The sequence below is a fragment of the Capra hircus genome, chromosome 9 (assembly GCF_001704415.2).
Source record: "Capra hircus breed San Clemente chromosome 9, ASM170441v1, whole genome shotgun sequence".
Classification (NCBI taxonomy): Eukaryota; Metazoa; Chordata; class Mammalia; order Artiodactyla; family Bovidae; genus Capra; species Capra hircus.
The window spans coordinates 28097581-28116159 of NC_030816.1; the positions used below are offsets into that span (position 1 = coordinate 28097581).

Here is an 18579-nt window from a genome sequence, read left to right on the forward strand (position 1 = left end):
CCATCCGTCTTGCTACCTGACACCAGTGCAGCAGCTGCATACAGGGAGGCCAGTGCCACCCTTCCCCCTGGCTGCGCGGGGCCTCTCTCCCCCAGTGCTCACCTTCTCAGCCCTGCTCAGCTGGCCCCGGAAGTGCGCCTGCTGCACCACCAGCCTCCAATGGCCCAGGCTCCTCAGTTTGCGCACCAGCGCGGCCAGGCTGCAGTTGTCCTGCTCCAAGGCCTGCAGCTGCTCCTGCTTAGAAGGCTCACTTTCAGAAAAGGTTGCCCCCAGCACCTTTCTCCGGAAGGACGTAAATCCTAATGTCAGAAACATGCCTTCCAGAAGATGAGACAATTGTGCAGTGAGCCCCAGTGCCCTTTTAAAATGCCTGACACAGGCTTTCTCTGGGAAACAGAACAGGAACGCAACCCAAGCAAGCGGCAGGGTCAGACGCTAGGATGAAGTGCTGATGCCCCACTCTAAGTGAAATCACATACTTTGGCTGGATTTTCTTTCATTTCTTCATCAGGCCTGGCAGAGCCCCACTTCTTCTTTAGGCTTTTCATGTTGTCAATCCCTTCTGTTCTTACTTCGCCGATGAGCTCACACACTTTCTGGATCAAATTAAGCTGATTCTCATCCAACTTCTCCTGCCAAGTGCAGACTCAGGTTTAGGAAGGACAGCTGAGGAAGAGTCACTTTGCCTTCTAAAACCCAACTTTCAGGAATGATTTCACACTAAAACATCATCAACCAAACAATTACTCTATCGGGTATTGTCTGAAAGTGTCACCTGTGGCCCCTTTAGTCCTTTAGTGTTGTCCTCAATCTGCAGGGCTTCATTCTGCACATCTTAGAGCCTGTGGTTGTCAGACACCAAGGAGGCAGAAGAATGGGATGTCACAGCTGGAAAAGCAAATCACCGTCCCATTCCCCCTCAACCCCCTCAGCACCAGAAACACACACAAAGGGTTACTTGGGAATCTGAACCTAGGGATTTTTGCTATGAGATTTACTCAGCAGAATCTGAGCGGATAAGACACTATCCATGAGCCACTAACAAAGAACTCTGTTAAAATAGACACATTAGAAGAAGGAATCAGGCTGGCTGCCTTCCTTTCTAGGCTCCAGCGGAAATCTCATTATCAAACAGCCCGTTAATTCTGAGTGGCTGTGGCTAACAGCTTATGGTGAAACAGCTTGCTCACTGCTTAGTACAACTTGAAGACCCAGCATCTTGTGTAAGGAGTGACTGTGGGGTGTCCTGTCACCTCTGAACCACTTCCCTGGAGAGGAAACAGGAGGTTAGTGCCAAGGAGACACAGCAGAAAGCTTGGCTAGTGACCACACAGCATAAGCTTCACCACCTTCTTGGGACCCTGGGATAAAACAGGGGTTCCCTACCTCCAGGGGCTTGTGCAACTAGTTGAGCCTGAGAGAAATAGAGAATTTCTTGTCTTGGAATCTGACAGAAGCTAAAAGGAACCTAAGAAAACTTTAAACAATTTCACACCTGAAAGATGGCATAGTAAATTCTAGGCTTCACTGTCTGCTTACACTTCGCTGCAGTGCCACGCCCAGTGCAAGCTGGTTTGGATCCCTTAGTATTTGTAAGCACTTGTACTTTATGGACACTTCAGTAAGAAGCAATGTTCAGTCCTCTCTGCAATAACCAGATAAAGGCAGAGAGGCTCAGTGGAAACTCTTCTCAATGGAACAAGTCCAGGAACCACCCTGGAATCCCCTGGGAGGAGGAAGTGATGGAAGGACCCACATGGGGCTGGCTCTGGGGAGCATCTGCTATCAGGGAAAGGGGCAGATTTGGGGGACTTGGAGGAGGTATGGTGTACTGAAATTCTCACTTGTGGGGCAGCTTGACCAGGCTCCCTGTTTTAGGCATGGGTCTCCATCTTACAGCTGCTCAGAAGTCATAAGACAGTGACAGGCTTCCACAGTGCTGTGGGCACATGTGCACCCATCACTCCTCTTCTGAGGGGACCTTTACTGAGGTGGGCTGCAGTCTGTGGGGTCACTAAGAGTCGGACAAGACTGAGCGACTTCACTTTCACTTTTCACTTTCATGCACTGGAGAAAGAAATGGCAACCCACTCCAGTGTTCTTGCCTGGAGAATCCCAGGGATGGGGGAGCCTGGTGGGCTGACGTCGATGGGGTCGCACAGAGTCAGACATGACTGAAGTGACTTAGCAGCAGCAGCAGCAGCAGCAGCAGCAGCAGCAGTTCCCTGACACTGTATATGCCCAGCTAGTGGGAGTTTTGAGGGTTGTAAAATTTTCAAAAGCTGTTTCAAATTCTGAATCTGCCCAGTGAGCTTCTAGGAGGTAGCTGTTGCTACCTACACTGGGGCTTGGCTTGGCCCAGGGTACTGCCCTCTCCTGTTTTGGATGGTCATTCAGTAGACAAAAGAGTAACATAAAACTGTTGGGGTTTGGGAGGAGAAGAACTCCCGCTTGCCTCAACAGCAATCAGATAGTAACAATGCAGTAGAGTGAGGAAAATGGCATATACCTAAATTATTTAAAATTCAGTGTCTCTTTTGGTAGAATAATGACCACCCATCGCTGACTTACTCTCTTCAGCGAAACCCTAGAGCTGGAGCATTCTTGGACCCAACAATCTCTTGTCACAAAGCCCACTCTGTTATCGATCCCTCTGTACAGCCACCGTGGGAGTCAGGTACACCCGGGTCTCCACGGGACTGTCCAGACATCCCACACAGGTCACTTACTTTGATGTGCAAACATGTCACAAACAAAGCTCGGACTAATGCTTCATATTCTTCTTGAACTTCTTTTCTAATTTGCTTTTTGAGATTTAGATTCTCCTCCTCCAAATCCGTGAGTCGGGCTCTCAGGGCAGTGATTTCCATGATCATATTGTGACTGAGTTCTGCAACCTAGAGGCAGAAATATTTTTTTCTTAATGGGAACTAATTCAGGAATTCCAAATAGCCACTGCAGAAAGAGTTCTTTATATAGCAATGTTGAATTGGCATTCTGCTTTGGGTCCAATGAAGAAGGTGAATGTCTTGTGCAAGTACAGACAGAAGAAGCTAAGGAAGGTTTAAGGGTCCCAGAACAGTTTCAGACACATAGTAGGTGCTCAATAAACGGTTGACAAATGAATGCATCCAGAAGAAATGCTACTTCAGCACTTTTCATATGGAGAAAATACTTCAACTGTCTTGGCTTCCATTTCCAAACTGGCCTTCCCTTGACACTTTAGCCTAATTACGTTTTCCTCAGATAGCATCCTGACCTGAGAAGAAAACAAACCCCTCCCCCCAGCACCCCTCCCCCCACCGCTACCACCACCACAACCAATAACAACAACAACAAAAAACAAAGAAATAAAAAATAACAAGAGTCACCAAAAAAAACTAAGGGAAAAAAGTCTCATTGCTTATAAAGTACAAACACACTCTTGGGATGTCTCTGCAGGGGACCAGTCATTGACGGGATTTCTACAGGACGAGGCACAAGAAGATGATAGCAGCATGTCCCATGTCTCGCCACTGCAGAGACTGTAGATTTGAAAAATGAAGAAAGCTTTTAGAGTAACAACTGGCCTACCTGACCAGCCTTGTCTTCAGGTGGACTTTGACCTCTTCGTATAATGTCCAGTTCCTAAAGAGGAAAAAACAGGGCACCGTCGAACTCAAACATTTATTCAGTACAACATGCTCCAGACTTCTCTTATTTGTGTTACTGGTGCTTCGTTTTGAGATCCTCAAGCTCCAACTGGAGCCAGGACTGTAGGTGTTGCCCTACTGCACTTGGGGATAAGATCTCATTTTAAGACGGTCTCATCAGTGAGACCCACGACGTGCATCCTGAAGACAGCTTACTCAGGGATCCTGGCTTCTTGCTGGACCAGGAACAGCACAAAGTTCCCTGTATTTGCTAAGTGGGAAGGTCAGCTGAGAATCTTCTCCAAAGGGCCAGCTGCCTTGTTGTTCACCTCTTATATTCCCCACTAGAAGCCTCCAAAGCATACAACCAGTGTTGCTGGGGCCATCACCATCCCAGCTGAGAAGACCAGAGCCCAAGAAAATAAGCTAACAAGAAAAGAAATTCAGAGAGTACCATTTACCCTCAATTCTTACATTAAGAACACCTCTCACATTGTGGAGTCACTCCTGGGCCTCCCTACCCACACCTTCCCCAATGTATTTCTCATCTGTCTGGGAACATACTTTCTCTTTCTGGCAGAGCTTCTGTCTAACGTGCTCCAATATATGCTCGTAACACATGGAGTAGCTCTCGAAGTTGCTGCGTTCTCTGGCCATCACATCACAACCCAGGGAAAGGAGGCAGGCCTCGAGGTGGTCTTTCCTGAAAGTGACCTGAAAGGAAAGGGGCATCACTCACAACAGCTCCTCCAGGGCAGCGCCACCACACGATTGCTCACGGCACACGTTGCTTTGGCTCACAGACCCACTTCCATTCATCCTCCATAGAAAAACACTGGCGTCAGCCTTGCAAGCTTCTCTTTCAGGTCTGGTCCTAACATCCGCAGGGTCAAGGATAAGAGTAAAAATGAGACATAAAGAACAGACTTATGGACACAGCTGGGTGGGGGGAGGGAAGGAGAGGGTGGGATGTATGGAGAGTAACACATGTATGCTTCCGTGTTACACCAAGTGCAAACACCAATGGGAATTTGCTGTATGACTCAGGAAACACAAACCAGGGCTCAGTAACACCCTAGAGGGTTGGGATGGGGAGGGGGGTGGGAGGGATGTTCAAGTGGGAGGGGACATAGGTAAACCTATGGCTGATTTCTGTTGATGTTTGGTAGAAACCAACACAGTACTGCAAAGCAATTATTCTTCAATTTTTTAAAAAAGTACAAATGGAGGCTCACATTCTGGATGTCTAAGTGTCTTAGATATTTAACGGTTATAAGTCAAACTAACTATTAAACTGAAAATGTTTAATTCTTTCACTTTGAAAAACAGACCTTCAAATGACTTGGGAGACCAGGTTTGATTTTTATCATTCTTGGACAACCCTGAGTTCAGTGCTGAGATATGGTTACTTGGGGGAGAAATAGGCCCCAATCATAGTTTACAGTTTGGCCCTCGTCGCTCCCTACCTTTGCCCTCACATCACACTGTGGGACTGGTTGGTGGGAGGGTTGTATATGTGTAAGCAGACACCCCAGCTGTCCCTGCCCTTGCACAGCTGTCCTCGTCTACGCCACAGGCCTGTGCATACAGGTGGTGAGGTCCACTCTCTCTCTGGGAAGGATGATCTGGGGACCAGGCCCTGGATTCAGGGCATCCCAGGGCCCCAGGTGTCTGCAGCATGGTCCAAAAGGGAAGCCAGGGATCTGACTGGGTGCATCCCCTCGGCTGTGAGGATTTCCTGTGGGGAACAGTGGGGCTGGAGCAGAGCCAGAGGGGCCTCTGAAGTGGGGCATCTGACCTCCTCTTGCCTTGGTCAAAGGGCCATAGTGCTCACTCTCTCGGCTGTCTCGTTTCCTCCCTTTCAACACCTTTTTGAAGAAATGGCCATTAAGGAACAGAGGAAAAGTCTACCCCTCCCAGGCAGACTTAGTCTTAGGTTCCAAGAGAAATGGGAGCCAATATGTGGGCAATAGGGCAGACCCACCTTACCAGCACCTGCCTGTCCACGGGAGTGCTCGTGTCTCTGCACGTCTGTATCAGCCAGTGTGTCTGTGTCCGTTTGTCTGTGTGTCTGTATTCACAAGTGCACGTCTGTGTGTGTCTGTTCCTCTCTGTGTGTGTTTCCACCTGTGAGTATCCATATAGGTCTCTATGTGTCTGTATGTGTCCCTCTACACGTATTAGTAAGTGTGTTCGTGTGTGTGGGGCCCACTCCAACATTCAGCCTGCTCAGTTTATGCAATGACTACCTGTGACACCTCCAGTATCAGGCCAGCTCTAGGCTCCCTGGAAGTCTGCTGTAGAAACTAGGTTCCCTTCCAGCCTGGGGTGGTTCCCCTGGCTCTGATTTGATTATCCTGGTGACACCGTCCCATCAGTGCAACCTCCATGCCATTGGCCTCCAGAGAGAGCAGAGACAGGCTTTGCCAGCTGAGTTGTTGAGGCAAATTAACAGAGGTGGCACATAGTGATAAAACCCAGTATTGATGGAATGAGGAAAATGGTTTCCTCATCACTGCTGATGGGAGGGGAAATCAGCAAGGTATTCTGGAGGGTGGACTAGCAGTGTCTATGAAAAGATTTAAAAATATTCATGCTCTTTGACCTATCAATGCCTCTTCTAGGAATTTATCTTTAGAGAATGATAAAAGTTATATACAAAAATATATGTTAACAGATGTTCTGTATAGTAGTCCTTCCAACAGAAAAGAAAATTGGAAACAACCTAAAGTGCTTAATAATGGAAAACAGGTTGAATGTGCTCATTTATCTATACAGGGAAATACTAAACAGCCACCAATAACTGTGCTGTGGATGTATGTTTATTGACAAGGAAACATATTTGTAACATATAGTCAAGTACATCATAACAGAAAGGCATATAGAATAATCTTATTTCGTTTACTGCTAAGTCGCTTCAGTCGTGTCCGACTCTGTGCGACCCCATAGACGGCACCCCACCAGGCTCCCCCATCCCTGGGATTTTCCAGGCAAGAACACTGGAGTGGGTTGCCATTTACTTCTCCAATGCATGAAAGTGAAAAGTGAAAGTGAAGTCACTCAGTCGTGTCCGACTCTTCGCGACCCCATGGACTGCAGCCTACCAGGCTCCTCCGCCCATGAGATTTTCCAGGCAAGAGTACTGGAGTGGGTTGCCATTGCCTTAAAAAGTTACAAATAAAGCTTGGAAGGAAAGGCACCAAAATAACAATAGTGGTTATTAATGAGGGTAAGCTAATGAGTGTATTTTCTAATACATATTTCTATTTTCTAATATACTCACAAAATGTATATATAATTAAAATAATTAGATATAAAATATACGTATTAATAAAACATATACTAATTAAAAAATAGCAAAGCTTTGGTAAAAGTTATCAACTGCAGCAACTTGGCAGGAATGCACTCAAGACACACGGAATGGAATGTCTTGGAGGATTTTATGAGCTGGAGCCAGGCAGTCAGGGGTGGTGCTCAGCCTCCCTCCCTCACTCTCCAGGGCCTCCTCAAGGGGGTCCCTCAGCTGAAGGGGGTGAGAGCAATTCATTCTGCCCCTGACAAGTGAACAGTAGGACAGCCAGAGTCAGCTGCTGCCTCCAAGGCAAAGGACACCAAGATTCCATCCCCTGGACCTTGTCTTCTTTACGGTGACAGGGCCAAGGCTACATGGATTAGCATCCACAAAGGAAACACTTCTCGGACTGAGTACAATGAAAGCCTGAAGCTTTGAGAAGTCATGAGACTGCACTGGAGGCCAGCAGGGTGTGGCCAGTGACCTCAGCCAGGTGGGTGGGGCCCAGTGCTCGGAGTCAGCCGCAACTGACTCACACCTCTCTGCCCTGGGCGGCAGTGCCAGTGTGCCAACAGGCCCTCCACAGCTCTTCAGCAGGGCACACTTCTCAAACTAACTCTCCATAACCACTGCAGATAAAGGATCCCAAACAAACAGAAACGCAGGCTCAAACCACCATGGCCCTCTGCCATCTTCTCTTAGCCAGCATGCTATTTGAACCAGCCCAGGTTAAGGAAGCCTAGGGTGAGTCCGTGTTATACAAAAAAAGTGAGAACAGCCAGGACTCCCTGGAGCATCTCCAGAGGCCAGAAAAATTGTGTTGCTTCCTTCCCTGCAATGGCTCAACTGAGGCCTTAGGAGCCTGGGCTGAAAGATCAGCTCAAAGGGATGGCACACAGAGGGTGAGTGTGCAGGCAGGCAGAGAGGTAAGGGCCCAGCCAGGGCATCTTCAGTGGGCACTTGGAATGTGGACCATATCTGAGCGGGGCAGATAGGCAGCCATGGCTGACAGGTGACAGAGAGGTGCAGGGAGACCCCCAGTTCCCAGCAGTCCCTCTCTGCACATGATCTGTGCTTCTGCAGATGGTGCCCGGCCTCCCAGAGCATCAGCAGAGCCACCAGAGAAACATCTATCATGGGGCTGGAGCCTACGTGCTTCTCTCGGCACAGTCCTTCCATGAGGTCTCGGAGCAAATTGCTTCTCAAAAGTTGCTCTGCAGCTCATCCTGCCTTCCTTGGTCACTAAGAGCTCAGTGTCAAAGCGCAGCACCAAGGGCCCTCAGCTGCCAACTTCCCCTCCAAGGCAGGCCCCTGGGTTCCATAAGAGCCAGAGTGATGACCGTTGGCCTGGTGCCCTCCAGGTGTCACCAACACTTAAACCTGAACTGCATCGGATGGCATCGGCTGGAAAAGCATCACAGTGTCCCATGGATTCTTCTGCAGACCCAGCCCGGGTGAAGGATGGCAGGTGCCAGGCCTTGTTATGGCCAAAGTCCCTACTGGAACAAACTGCTTCTGTAACTGTGCTTCTCATAGCAATCCATCTAACATCAGGCACACACACAGTGTTTTGATGATATTTCTAAAACCTACCTCTGCTGACAAAATGCTTCAATGACTTCCCACTGACTGTGGGATGAAATCCAAACTCATAAGGCTTACACACAAGGCCATTCAGCATCTGGCCCTGCTTACTTTTACAACGTCCTCCTCTGAACTCTGCTAGAACCCCCTTCCTAGACTGTTGCCTTCCCTCCCCTGCCCTTTTTCATCTGGTCAATCCTGATTTATGCTTTATAACTTGGCTCAAACAATATCTCCTCCAGGAATTCCTCCTGGACTACTTCCCATCCCTCCTCCCGCTAGCTAGGTTGTGTTTCCCTTTCTCTAAGCTAACACAGCACCCTATTTGTGCCTTTATCAAAGTGCCTAATGTGAAGTACCTTTTCTGGATATCACTGGTTCACCTAACTTTTTCTATGAGTTCTTTCAGGGCAAGGACTGTGCTCTTTACATTTGTATCTATAATAAACTGCTTGAGAAAAAAGGAGATCCATAAACACTTGCTGAATGAGGGAATGACTTTCAGTATATGAATGAAAATGGTTCTGAAATCCACAAAATAGACTATTTCAGTTCTGATTTCCAAAAAAAAGCTCAGTCTCTAACTTCAGGCCAGTGTGTTTGGCATAAAGTTTGGCCAATATATTAGAACTGATTGTGAAAGTCTGGTGTTCTAGAATTTGGAGAAGGAAGCAAAAATCACGAGATACTAACATGGGTTCAAAAATAGTCAGATCAGATTAATCTTTTCCCTGAGGAAATACAGCAGATGCAATGTTTCGGCAGGACATCTGAGAAGGTTTCTCATGATGTCCTTTTGGACAAATGGAGAACATGAACTGAGTGACAGGACAATCAAATGAGCTTCTGGTCAGTGCAAGACTGTGCCCAAAGCAACTGTTCAGTGTGGAGGGGACCCAGAGTGGGTAGCACTGCCTTGGGACCCATCTGTCATACCTTGTTATTAGAAACTTCAATGAGGATACTGAGGGTAAGCTGCTGTGAACCCGGGAGGGTGACAGAGTATGCTAGATGATAAATTCAGATTTTTAAAGATTTCAAGAGGTTCAAAGAGTGAACCAGGCTGAAAAAGAACAAGACTAGTAATGTGGCAGCATCAGGATGCCTGAAGGCCTTGTATGGGCTTCAGGTGGCTATTAGCCTAATGAGTCACCTATGACAAAATCCAGCACACTCATGGGCGCTAATCAAAGCACAGCACCCAGGACAAGGACATTCTAGGCTGGTCAGACAGCCATGAAATTAGAGGAGCCTGACCAGGAGGGTGGGGCACTCCTATAGACAGATTGTAGGAAAGGAGGCTGGTGCAGTCTGAAGGAAGGAAGGAAGGTGGGCCTTGGATTTTCCTTGCACACTAGTGTGGTCTGCTCTGCACAGGGGCACCCAGGCCAGGTGACCATGATGCCTCCTTCATTTCCATGTCTGTGTCCCTGATATAGGCTGCACTGCCCAGAGGAAGGGGTAACAATTTGTTACCCGCCACCCAGAGAAACACCTGTTTGGGTGTGTCCTCCTGGAGCCCATCCCACTTGTAATTTTACAGAAGATTCACACGTGCTAGCAACGGCACCAACTGAGCTTCTCTGACTGACTTGCCCTCAGATATTTAAAGGCTTGTTGTGATGGGTTAGAACCATGATTTGTGGTGTCCCAAGGACAAGAACTAGGATCCATGGTGGAGATGGTGGGGAGGCCAAATTCAGCTCAGTAAGAGCTGCCAGAAACAGGAGCTACCAGGAATGGGCGGTGGGGGGGTGACACTGAAAGAGAGTGGACTCCCTGACACTACAGATGATCCAGAAGAGTCTTGAGGCCCACCAGGCACAGCTTTTGGAGAGACCTAACATCCTGGACAACCGTCAGCTGGTACCAGGCTCATCAGTGCACCCTGGGTTTCAGCTATGCCTGATGTGGGCTTGCCCTGTTTATTAACACCCATATTTCTTCCTAGAAGATCCTGTCTTCAATGTTGGGGTGAAGTATATAGATAAAGGACAAGCAGATCTTAAGCCACAAACTTTTTTTTTGCTTTCGTCATGGTAAAATATACATGAGATTTGCCGTTTTAGCCATTTTTTAGTGTACAGTTCAGTGGCATTAAATACATTCACACCGTTGTGTGATCAATCTCTAGAACTCTTTTCATGTTGCAAAACTGAAACCCTATACATTGACAAATACCATTCTACTTTCTGTCTCTTTGAATCTGACTACATTAGATATCTCGCATAAATGGAATCACACAGCATTTACGTTTCTGTGATTGACTTATTTCACTTAATAGAATGTTTTCCATGATGAAGCATGCGTAAGAATTTCCTTTCCTTTTAAGGAAAGTCATAAATTTTTTTGATTCAAACATTTTTCTGCACATACCCCACTTTAATCACCTCTGTATCTCTCATTGAGAACCACTGATCTGGAGAGACCCAGGAGGAAACACACTTTACCCCCTCATCAGAATACATAGTATTACACTGGGTATAATGGAAAGCTTAAAACAAATACATTTAAATCACACGTGAATTCTGAGGAAGCATGTGCCTCTAACCAACCTTGTGAATTCTCTACCTTACAAGTAAGAACTAAAATGCTTATTATAAAATTATGGAGAATATCTGAAGAGCTTCAGTTCAGTTCAGTTGCTCAGCTGTCTCCAACTCTTTGCGACTCCATGAATCGCAGCACACCAGGCCTCTCTGTTCATCACCAGCTCCCAGAGTTCACCAAAACTCATGCCCATCGAGTCGGTGATGCCATCCAGCCATCTCATCCTCTGTCATCCCCTTCTCCTCCTGCCCCCAATCCCTCCCAGCATCAAAGTCTTTTCCCATGAGTCAACTCTTCACATGAGGTGGCCAAAGTATCAAAGTTTCAGCTTCAGGATCAATCCTTCCAATGAACACCCAGGACTGATCTCCTTTAGAATGGACTGGTTGGATCTCCTTGCAGTCCAAGGGACTCTCAAGAGTCTTCTCCAATACCACAGTTCAAAAGCATCAATTCTTCAGCGCTCAGCTTTCTTCACAGTACAACTCTCACATCCATATATGACCCCTGGAAACGGACCTTTCTTGGCAAAGTAATATCTCTGCTTTTCAACATGCTATCTAGGTTGGTCATAACTTTCCTTCCAAGGAGTAAGTGTCTTTTAATTTCATGGCTGCAATCACCATCTGCAGTGATTTTGGAGCCCCCAAAAATAAAGTCTGACACTGTATCCACTGTTTCCCCATCTAATTCCCATGAAGTGATGGGACCAGATGCCATGATCTTCATTTTCTGAATGTTGAGCTTTAAGCCAACATTTTCACTCTCCTCTTTCACTTTCATCAAGAGGCTCTTTAGCTCCTCTTCACTTTCTGCCATAAGGGTGGTGTCATCTGCATATTTGAGGTTATTGATATTTCTCCCGGCAATCTTGATTCCAGCTTGTGCTTCTTCCAGCCCAGTGTTTCTCATGATGTACTCTGCATATAAGTTAAATAAGCAGGGTGACAACATACAGCCTTGACATACTCCTTTTCCTATTTGGAACCAGTCTGTTGTTCCAGGTCCAGTTCTAACTGTTGCTTCCTGACCTGCATATAGGTTTCTCAAGAGGCAGGTCAGGTGGTCTGGTATTCCCATCTCTTTCAGAATTTTCCACAGTTTATTGTGATCCACACACTCAAAGGCTTTGGCATAGTCAGTAGAACAGAAATAGATGTTTTTCTGGAAATCTCCTGCTTTTTCGATGATCCAGCGGATGTTGGCAATTTGATCTCTGGTTCCTCTGCCTTTCCTAAAATCAGCTTGAACATCTGGATGTTCACGGTTCACGTATTGCTGAAGCCTGGCTTGGAGAATTTTGAGCATTACTTTTCTAGCGTGTGAGATGAGTGCAATTTTGTGGTAGTTTGAGCATTCTTTGGCATTGCCTTTCTTTGGGATTGGAATGAAAACTGACCTTTTCCAGTCCTGTGGCCACTGCTGAGTTTTCTAAACTTGCTGGCATATTGAGTGCAGCAGCACTTTCACAGCATCCTCTTTCGGGATTGAAATAGCTCAACTGGAATTCCAATAGCTCCACTAGCTTTGTTCATAGTGATGCTTCCTAAGGCCCACTTGACTTTCCATTCCAGGATGTCTGGCACTAGGTGAGTGATCACACCATTGTGATTATCTGGGTCATGAAGATCGTTTTTGTACAGTTCTTCTGTGTATTCTTGCCACCTCTTCTTAATATCTTCTGCTTCTGTTAGGTCCATACCATTTATGGCCTTTATCGAGCCCATTTTGCATGAAATGTTCCCTTGGTATCTCTAATTTTCTTGAAGAGATCTATAGTCTTTCCCATTCTGGTGTTTTCCTCTATTTCTTTGCATTGATTGCTGAGGAAGGCTTTCTTATCTCTCCTTGTTATTCTTTGGAACTCTGCATTTAAATGGGAATATCTTTCCTTTTCTCCTTTGTTTTTCACTTCTCTTCTTTTCACAGCTATTTGTAAGACCTCCCCAGACAGCCATTTTGCTTTTTTGCATTTCTTTTCCATGGGGATGATCTTGATCCCTGTCTCCTGTACAATGTCACGAACCTCCGTCCATAGTTCATCAGCCACTCTGTGTATCAGATCTAGTCCCTTAAATCTATTTCTCACTTCCACTGTATAATCATAAGGGATTTGATTTAGGTCATACCTGAATGGTCTAGTGGTTTTCCCTACTTTCTTCAATTTAAGTCTGAATTTGGCAATAAGGAGTTCATGATCTGAGCCACAGTCAGCTCCTGGTCTTGTTTTTGCTGACTGCATACAGCTTCTCCATTTTTGGCTGCAAAGAATGTGATCAATCTGATTTCGGTATTGACCTTCTGGTGATGTCCATGTGTAGAGCCTTGTCTTGTGTTGTTGGAAGAGGATGTTTGCTATGACCAGTGTGTTCTCTTGGGAAAACTCTATTAGCCTTTGCCCTGCGTTATTCCGTACTCCAAGGTCAAATTTGCCTGTTACTCCAGGTGTTTCCTGACTTCCTACTTTTGCATTCTAGTCCCCTATAATGAAAAGGACATCTTTTTTGGGTGTTAGTTCTAAAAGGTCTTGTAGGTCTTCATAGAACCGTTTAACTTCAGCTTCTTTAGCATTACTGGTTGGGGCATAGGCTTGGATTACCGTGATATTGAATGGTTTGCCTTGGAAATGAACAGAGATCATTCTGTCATTTTTGAGATTGCATCCAAGTACTGCATTTTGGACTCCTTTGTTTACCATGATGGCTACTCCATTTCTTCTAAGGGATTCCTGCCCACAGTAGTAGATATAATGGTCATAAATGTGGAGAAAATGTTTCAAAAAACTAAGCACATTTTGCTAAGGCAGGGTTTAAAAATGATTGAATTTCAAAGGAAACTAGATTCATAGCTACTTACTGCACTTTGGTGTAATTTGTTAAAGATCCTAAAAACTGTTATGGCCAAATATCTACATATATACTCCTATCCTGCCCTTTCAATAGATTCTTTTGATTTAGATTAGAAAGGTACTTTCTGTCAATAGTAAACAGTTCAAAACTCCAAGGACTATATGTATGACTGTTCTATGTATTAACTGTATGTTATTGTTATATATATATTATACAGAGTTGTTATGAATTCAAATACCAATAAATACATACAAATTATTGATACTGGCTTCCTTTGGGAGAGGAAACTGGAGATGATGGAGTGGAGGACGCATGAAAATGTTACCTTTTGGAGCTGTTGTTTTTTTCATACTGTTCATTTAAACATGTTTTCTAGGTAGTGTTTTCATAGGCTATTTTGTTTTTTTCTTAAAATTTTTATACTAAAAAAAATCAACAACAGGAAATGTTGCTAAAAATAACTCATCCATAAATAAGCTCCAAGGTTATGTTAAAAATTGGCCAAATCGGAAATTAGCCAACATGCATATTATAATTACTCTCCCATCTTAGTTAAAAATCAGTCTTTTTCCAAAATTAAAATGGTAACATGTGATTTCTACTTTGAGTTCAGGCTCAGTTCTCATATCTTCACTTTAGGGGAGTAAGGGAAGCATTAGGAGATATATTGAAAAGAAAGTCTTTCTCATTTGGGTTTGTTTAGAAAAAAAAAGCAAACGACACTCTATAATGACTAATTTTCACCTCATACCTCTAATCCATCATCCTGGTAATTCTCCAATAATCTCTGTACAAAATTTTCAACTATTTGTGGTCTGATAATTGAAAAGTTTTCTTCCATGACTTGGTGTTTCCAAAGGTCTAGGGAAAGAAACAACCAATAATAGTATCAGGAAACATTGAGCAACTATTAATAGTTACAAGTTGGCGACTGTCCAAGACACAACACAAGGTGTCATTTCCAAATACACAAAAACTAACAGGTGAGGGAGGGGAGGTGGTGGCTGAGGATACAGGATCCTCCAGAACATGGGAATAAGGATGATCTCTAACAAGATTCCTAAGATTTGGAAAACACCTCTGAAGCCCAGTGGACAATATTTTGTTACCATAATTGTTGACCTTATATGACATCTGTTTTCATAAATTCCCTACATGTAACTGAACAATTATTTTGATCTAACACAACTATCAGAAATAAATGAAGAACTATTATATTTATCTATTTAAGTGTTACAAATTCAAATAAGTTGAATACAGAGTTAATTTTAAAAGGTCAGGAAATTCAAAAGAAAGAAGAAAGAGTCACAGATTAGAAATGTAGAGAGCTGCAGAATATGAACTTTAGCTCCTACACTGAAGCAGCAAGGCTGACACACATGTGATAAGTGAAAAAGTGAAAGTCGCTCAGTTGTGTCTGACTCTTTGCAACCCCATGGACTATATAGTCCATGAAATTCTCCAGGCCAGAATACTGGAGTGGGTAGCCTTTCCCTTCTCCAGGGGAATCTTTCCAACCCAGGAATCAAACCCAGGTCTTCTGCATTGCAGGTGGATTCTTTACCAGCTGAGCCATGAAGGAAGGATGTGATAAGGCATATACATAATTATTGAGTAGCATTGTTTAGGACATCAAAAACTTAGAAACTACACACAAACCATGGTATATCCTTCCAATGGGATAGTATGCAACTGTAAAAACAGAGAAGAATTTCTCCATGTACTAATGTGAAAAGAATATTCATAGATTGTTAAGTGGAAAACGCAAGGTGTAGAACAGTGGATATAAAATACTATCTTTTATAAGAAAGATACAGTAAATACAACAAAGGGAGAGGCCATCCCCTCAAGCCTATTCAAGGTCATTGCTCCAAAAATTTGGCTTTCTCTGATATCATCATTTCTCCTGTTTCCCTGGATCCTTCACAACAGCACCCATTATTTCTTCAACCTCATAAAAATCTTCCACTTGACCCCATTTCCCATATCAGCCTTTGCTTCATTCCTTTGCTCCTTTTTCAGCAAAACTCTCAAAAAGAGATGTCTACACTGATTGTCTGTGACTTCTTTCAAAATCCTTCTTAGACCCGCTCACCCAGCTGTTACCTTTACCATTCCACTGAAAGTGATTCTGTCATAAATACCAGTGACCTCAACATGGCTAAAACCAGTGTTTTTACTTGACTTCCAGTAACATTTCACACAATTTTCCACTTCCTCTTGCTTGAGAAACTTCCACCACCAAACGCTGGGGGACCACTCTGTCCTCGTTTTCCTCTACCTCACTGTTTCTTGTAGGCTCCTTTTTCTGGTTCTCCTTCTACCCACCAGCCCCACGCAGCTCTTAACATTAGTGTCCTAGGACTCGGCCCTTGGTTTGCCTCTATTTTTTTTTTCTATCTATACTCATCGCCTTGACTATTTCATCTAGTATCATGGCTATCTATATGCTGACAACTCTCAAATTTAGATGAAATGCCCACTTGGCATCTCTTCTTGCATGGCTGAAAGGCATTTCAAAGTTCACTTGTGCATAATTAAGCTTCTGATCTTCCCTCCCTAATTTGCCATCTCAGCAGATGGCAATTCAGTTTTCCCAAATGCTCAGGTCAAGAATCTTGGAGTCATCATGGACTCTTCCCTTTTCTCCAAACCCTATACCCAATCCATCAATGACTTTAAAAATATGCCCAGAATCTTACCACTTAATACTTCCACTGCTCCTAACTTTGTTTGATTCACCATCTTCTCTTGCTTGGATTCATAATGCAATAGCCTCAAAACCAACCTCTCCCTTCTTCAGCCTTTTCTTTCCAACACAGCAGCCAGAGAAATTCTATTCAAAAATAAGTCAGATCATGCCACTCAAATTCTGGGACAGGCTCCCCATCACATTCCGAGTAAACACTGAAGTCCTCACGAGGGCCTACATGATATTGCCCTTTCATCTTTCCTCTCTGACATCCCCTACTGCTCTCCTTCACTCTCTCCACTGCAGCTACACTTGGGTCTTTGCTGTTCCATAAACATGACAGGTATGCTCTGCTTCAGGGCTTTGTATGGGTTGTCTTTCTGTCTAAAATGCTCTTCCTCCAGATACCTGCACAGCTAACTCCTTCACCTTCTTCAATTTGGCTCAAAATGTCACATTCTCAGTAAAGTCTATCCTGACCTCCCTATTTAAAATGACAATGCGTCCCTTCAAACCACCACACTACCATCCTCCTCACTCCACTATTTTCTTATTTCTTATGTGCCTTGATTATTGTCTGTCTATCCCCTACAAGACGATAAATTCCATGAGAATAAGGATTTTTGCTCCATGAACTTTATTTAGTTAGGATGTACAACAGTCCTCCCTTATTCATGGTTTTGCTTTCTGCAGTTTTAGTTGCCTGTGGTCAACTGCAGTCTGCAAATACTAGATGGAAAACTGCAGAAATAAACAACTCATACATTTTAAATTGAGCACTGTTTTGAGTATCACAGTGAAATCTTGTGCCATTCAGCTATGTTCTGCCCCACCTGGGATCCCCAACCACTAACATAGTTTTCTCCTGGCATCAAAGCATGGACATCACAACGGCTGTATGATCCAGGATCACCCAAAGCAGATGATGCCCCTTCTGACCTATCATCGAAGCTCAGTGGAAGCCTGAAGAGTGCTAAATCACAGTGCCGACGTCACTTTCTCTCGCCACATAGGCATTTCACCATTTCATATCATTACACAAAGAAGGGTGAGAACGGTACACTATTTTGGGAGTGACTACCTTCATATAACTTTATTACAATATATTGTAATTTTTCAATTTTATTATTACGACTTCCCTGGTGGCTCAGACGGCAAAGTGTCTGCCTACAATGCAGGAGACCTTAATTTCTTATTGTGCTAAACTTACAAATTAAACTTTATCACAGGTATGTATGTATAGAAAAAAAACATAGCATACTATATATATACATATATATAGTAAAGACCCTATATTTACTGTAGTACAAATATGTATATATATTGGAGCAGGCAATGGCAACCATGGGCTCAGATGGTAAAGAATCCGCCTGCAATGTGGGAGACCTGGGTTCAATCCCTGGGTTGGGAAGATCCCCTGGAGGAGGGAATGGCAACCCCCTCCAGTATTCTGGCCTGGAGAATTTCATGGATAGAGGAACCTGGCAGGCTACAGTCCATGCGGTCGCGAAGAGTTGGATATGACTAACTTTCACGTCACTTTATTGTTAATTTCTTACTGTGCTTAACTTATAAATTGAACTTTATCATAGGTATGTATGTATATAAAAAATATACACTATGTTTACTATAGTATACTATGTTTACTATAGTATACAATGTATTGGAGCAGGCAATGGCAACTCACTCCTGTATTCTTGCCTGGAGAATGCTATGGACAGAGGAGCCTGGTGGGGTCATGAGGTGGAGCCATGAGGTCACAGAGAGTCGGGCATGACTGAAGCAACATACATGTGTGTGTCTAGGGTTCGGTACCATTCCCAGTTTCAGGCATCCTCTAGAGGTGTTCGAACATGTTCTCCACAGAAAAGGGGGGATTACTATATGCCCAAAACAGTGCTTAAAATATATAGCCTAGAAAATAGCAGGTGCTTAGGAAATAGGTTGGAGAAGGAAATGGCAACCCACTCCAGTGTTCTT

At 44.4% G+C, this 18579-nt stretch overlaps 1 protein-coding gene across 8 annotated transcripts in view; it reads right to left on the reverse strand.

Moving 5' to 3' along the window:
• Nucleotides 1-18579, reverse strand: part of LOC102179006 (coiled-coil domain-containing protein 162) — a 75432-nt gene that overhangs the window by 11529 nt on the left and 45324 nt on the right. For 5 of the 8 annotated variants that reach the window (XM_018053088.1, XM_018053085.1, XM_018053092.1 and 2 more), the window contains 6 exons: nucleotides 14659-14768; nucleotides 4197-4346; nucleotides 3574-3627; nucleotides 2730-2897; nucleotides 480-632; nucleotides 103-237 (listed from right to left, as the gene is read on the reverse strand). In XM_018053088.1, coding sequence (XP_017908577.1) covers nucleotides 103-237; nucleotides 480-632; nucleotides 2730-2897; nucleotides 3574-3627; nucleotides 4197-4346; nucleotides 14659-14768 — 770 coding nt within the window. The remainder of the gene's footprint in view (nucleotides 1-102; nucleotides 238-479; nucleotides 633-2729; nucleotides 2898-3573; nucleotides 3628-4196; nucleotides 4347-14658; nucleotides 14769-18579) is intronic. The other 3 variants (XM_018053086.1, XM_018053090.1, XM_018053091.1) reach the window with 3 other exon arrangements.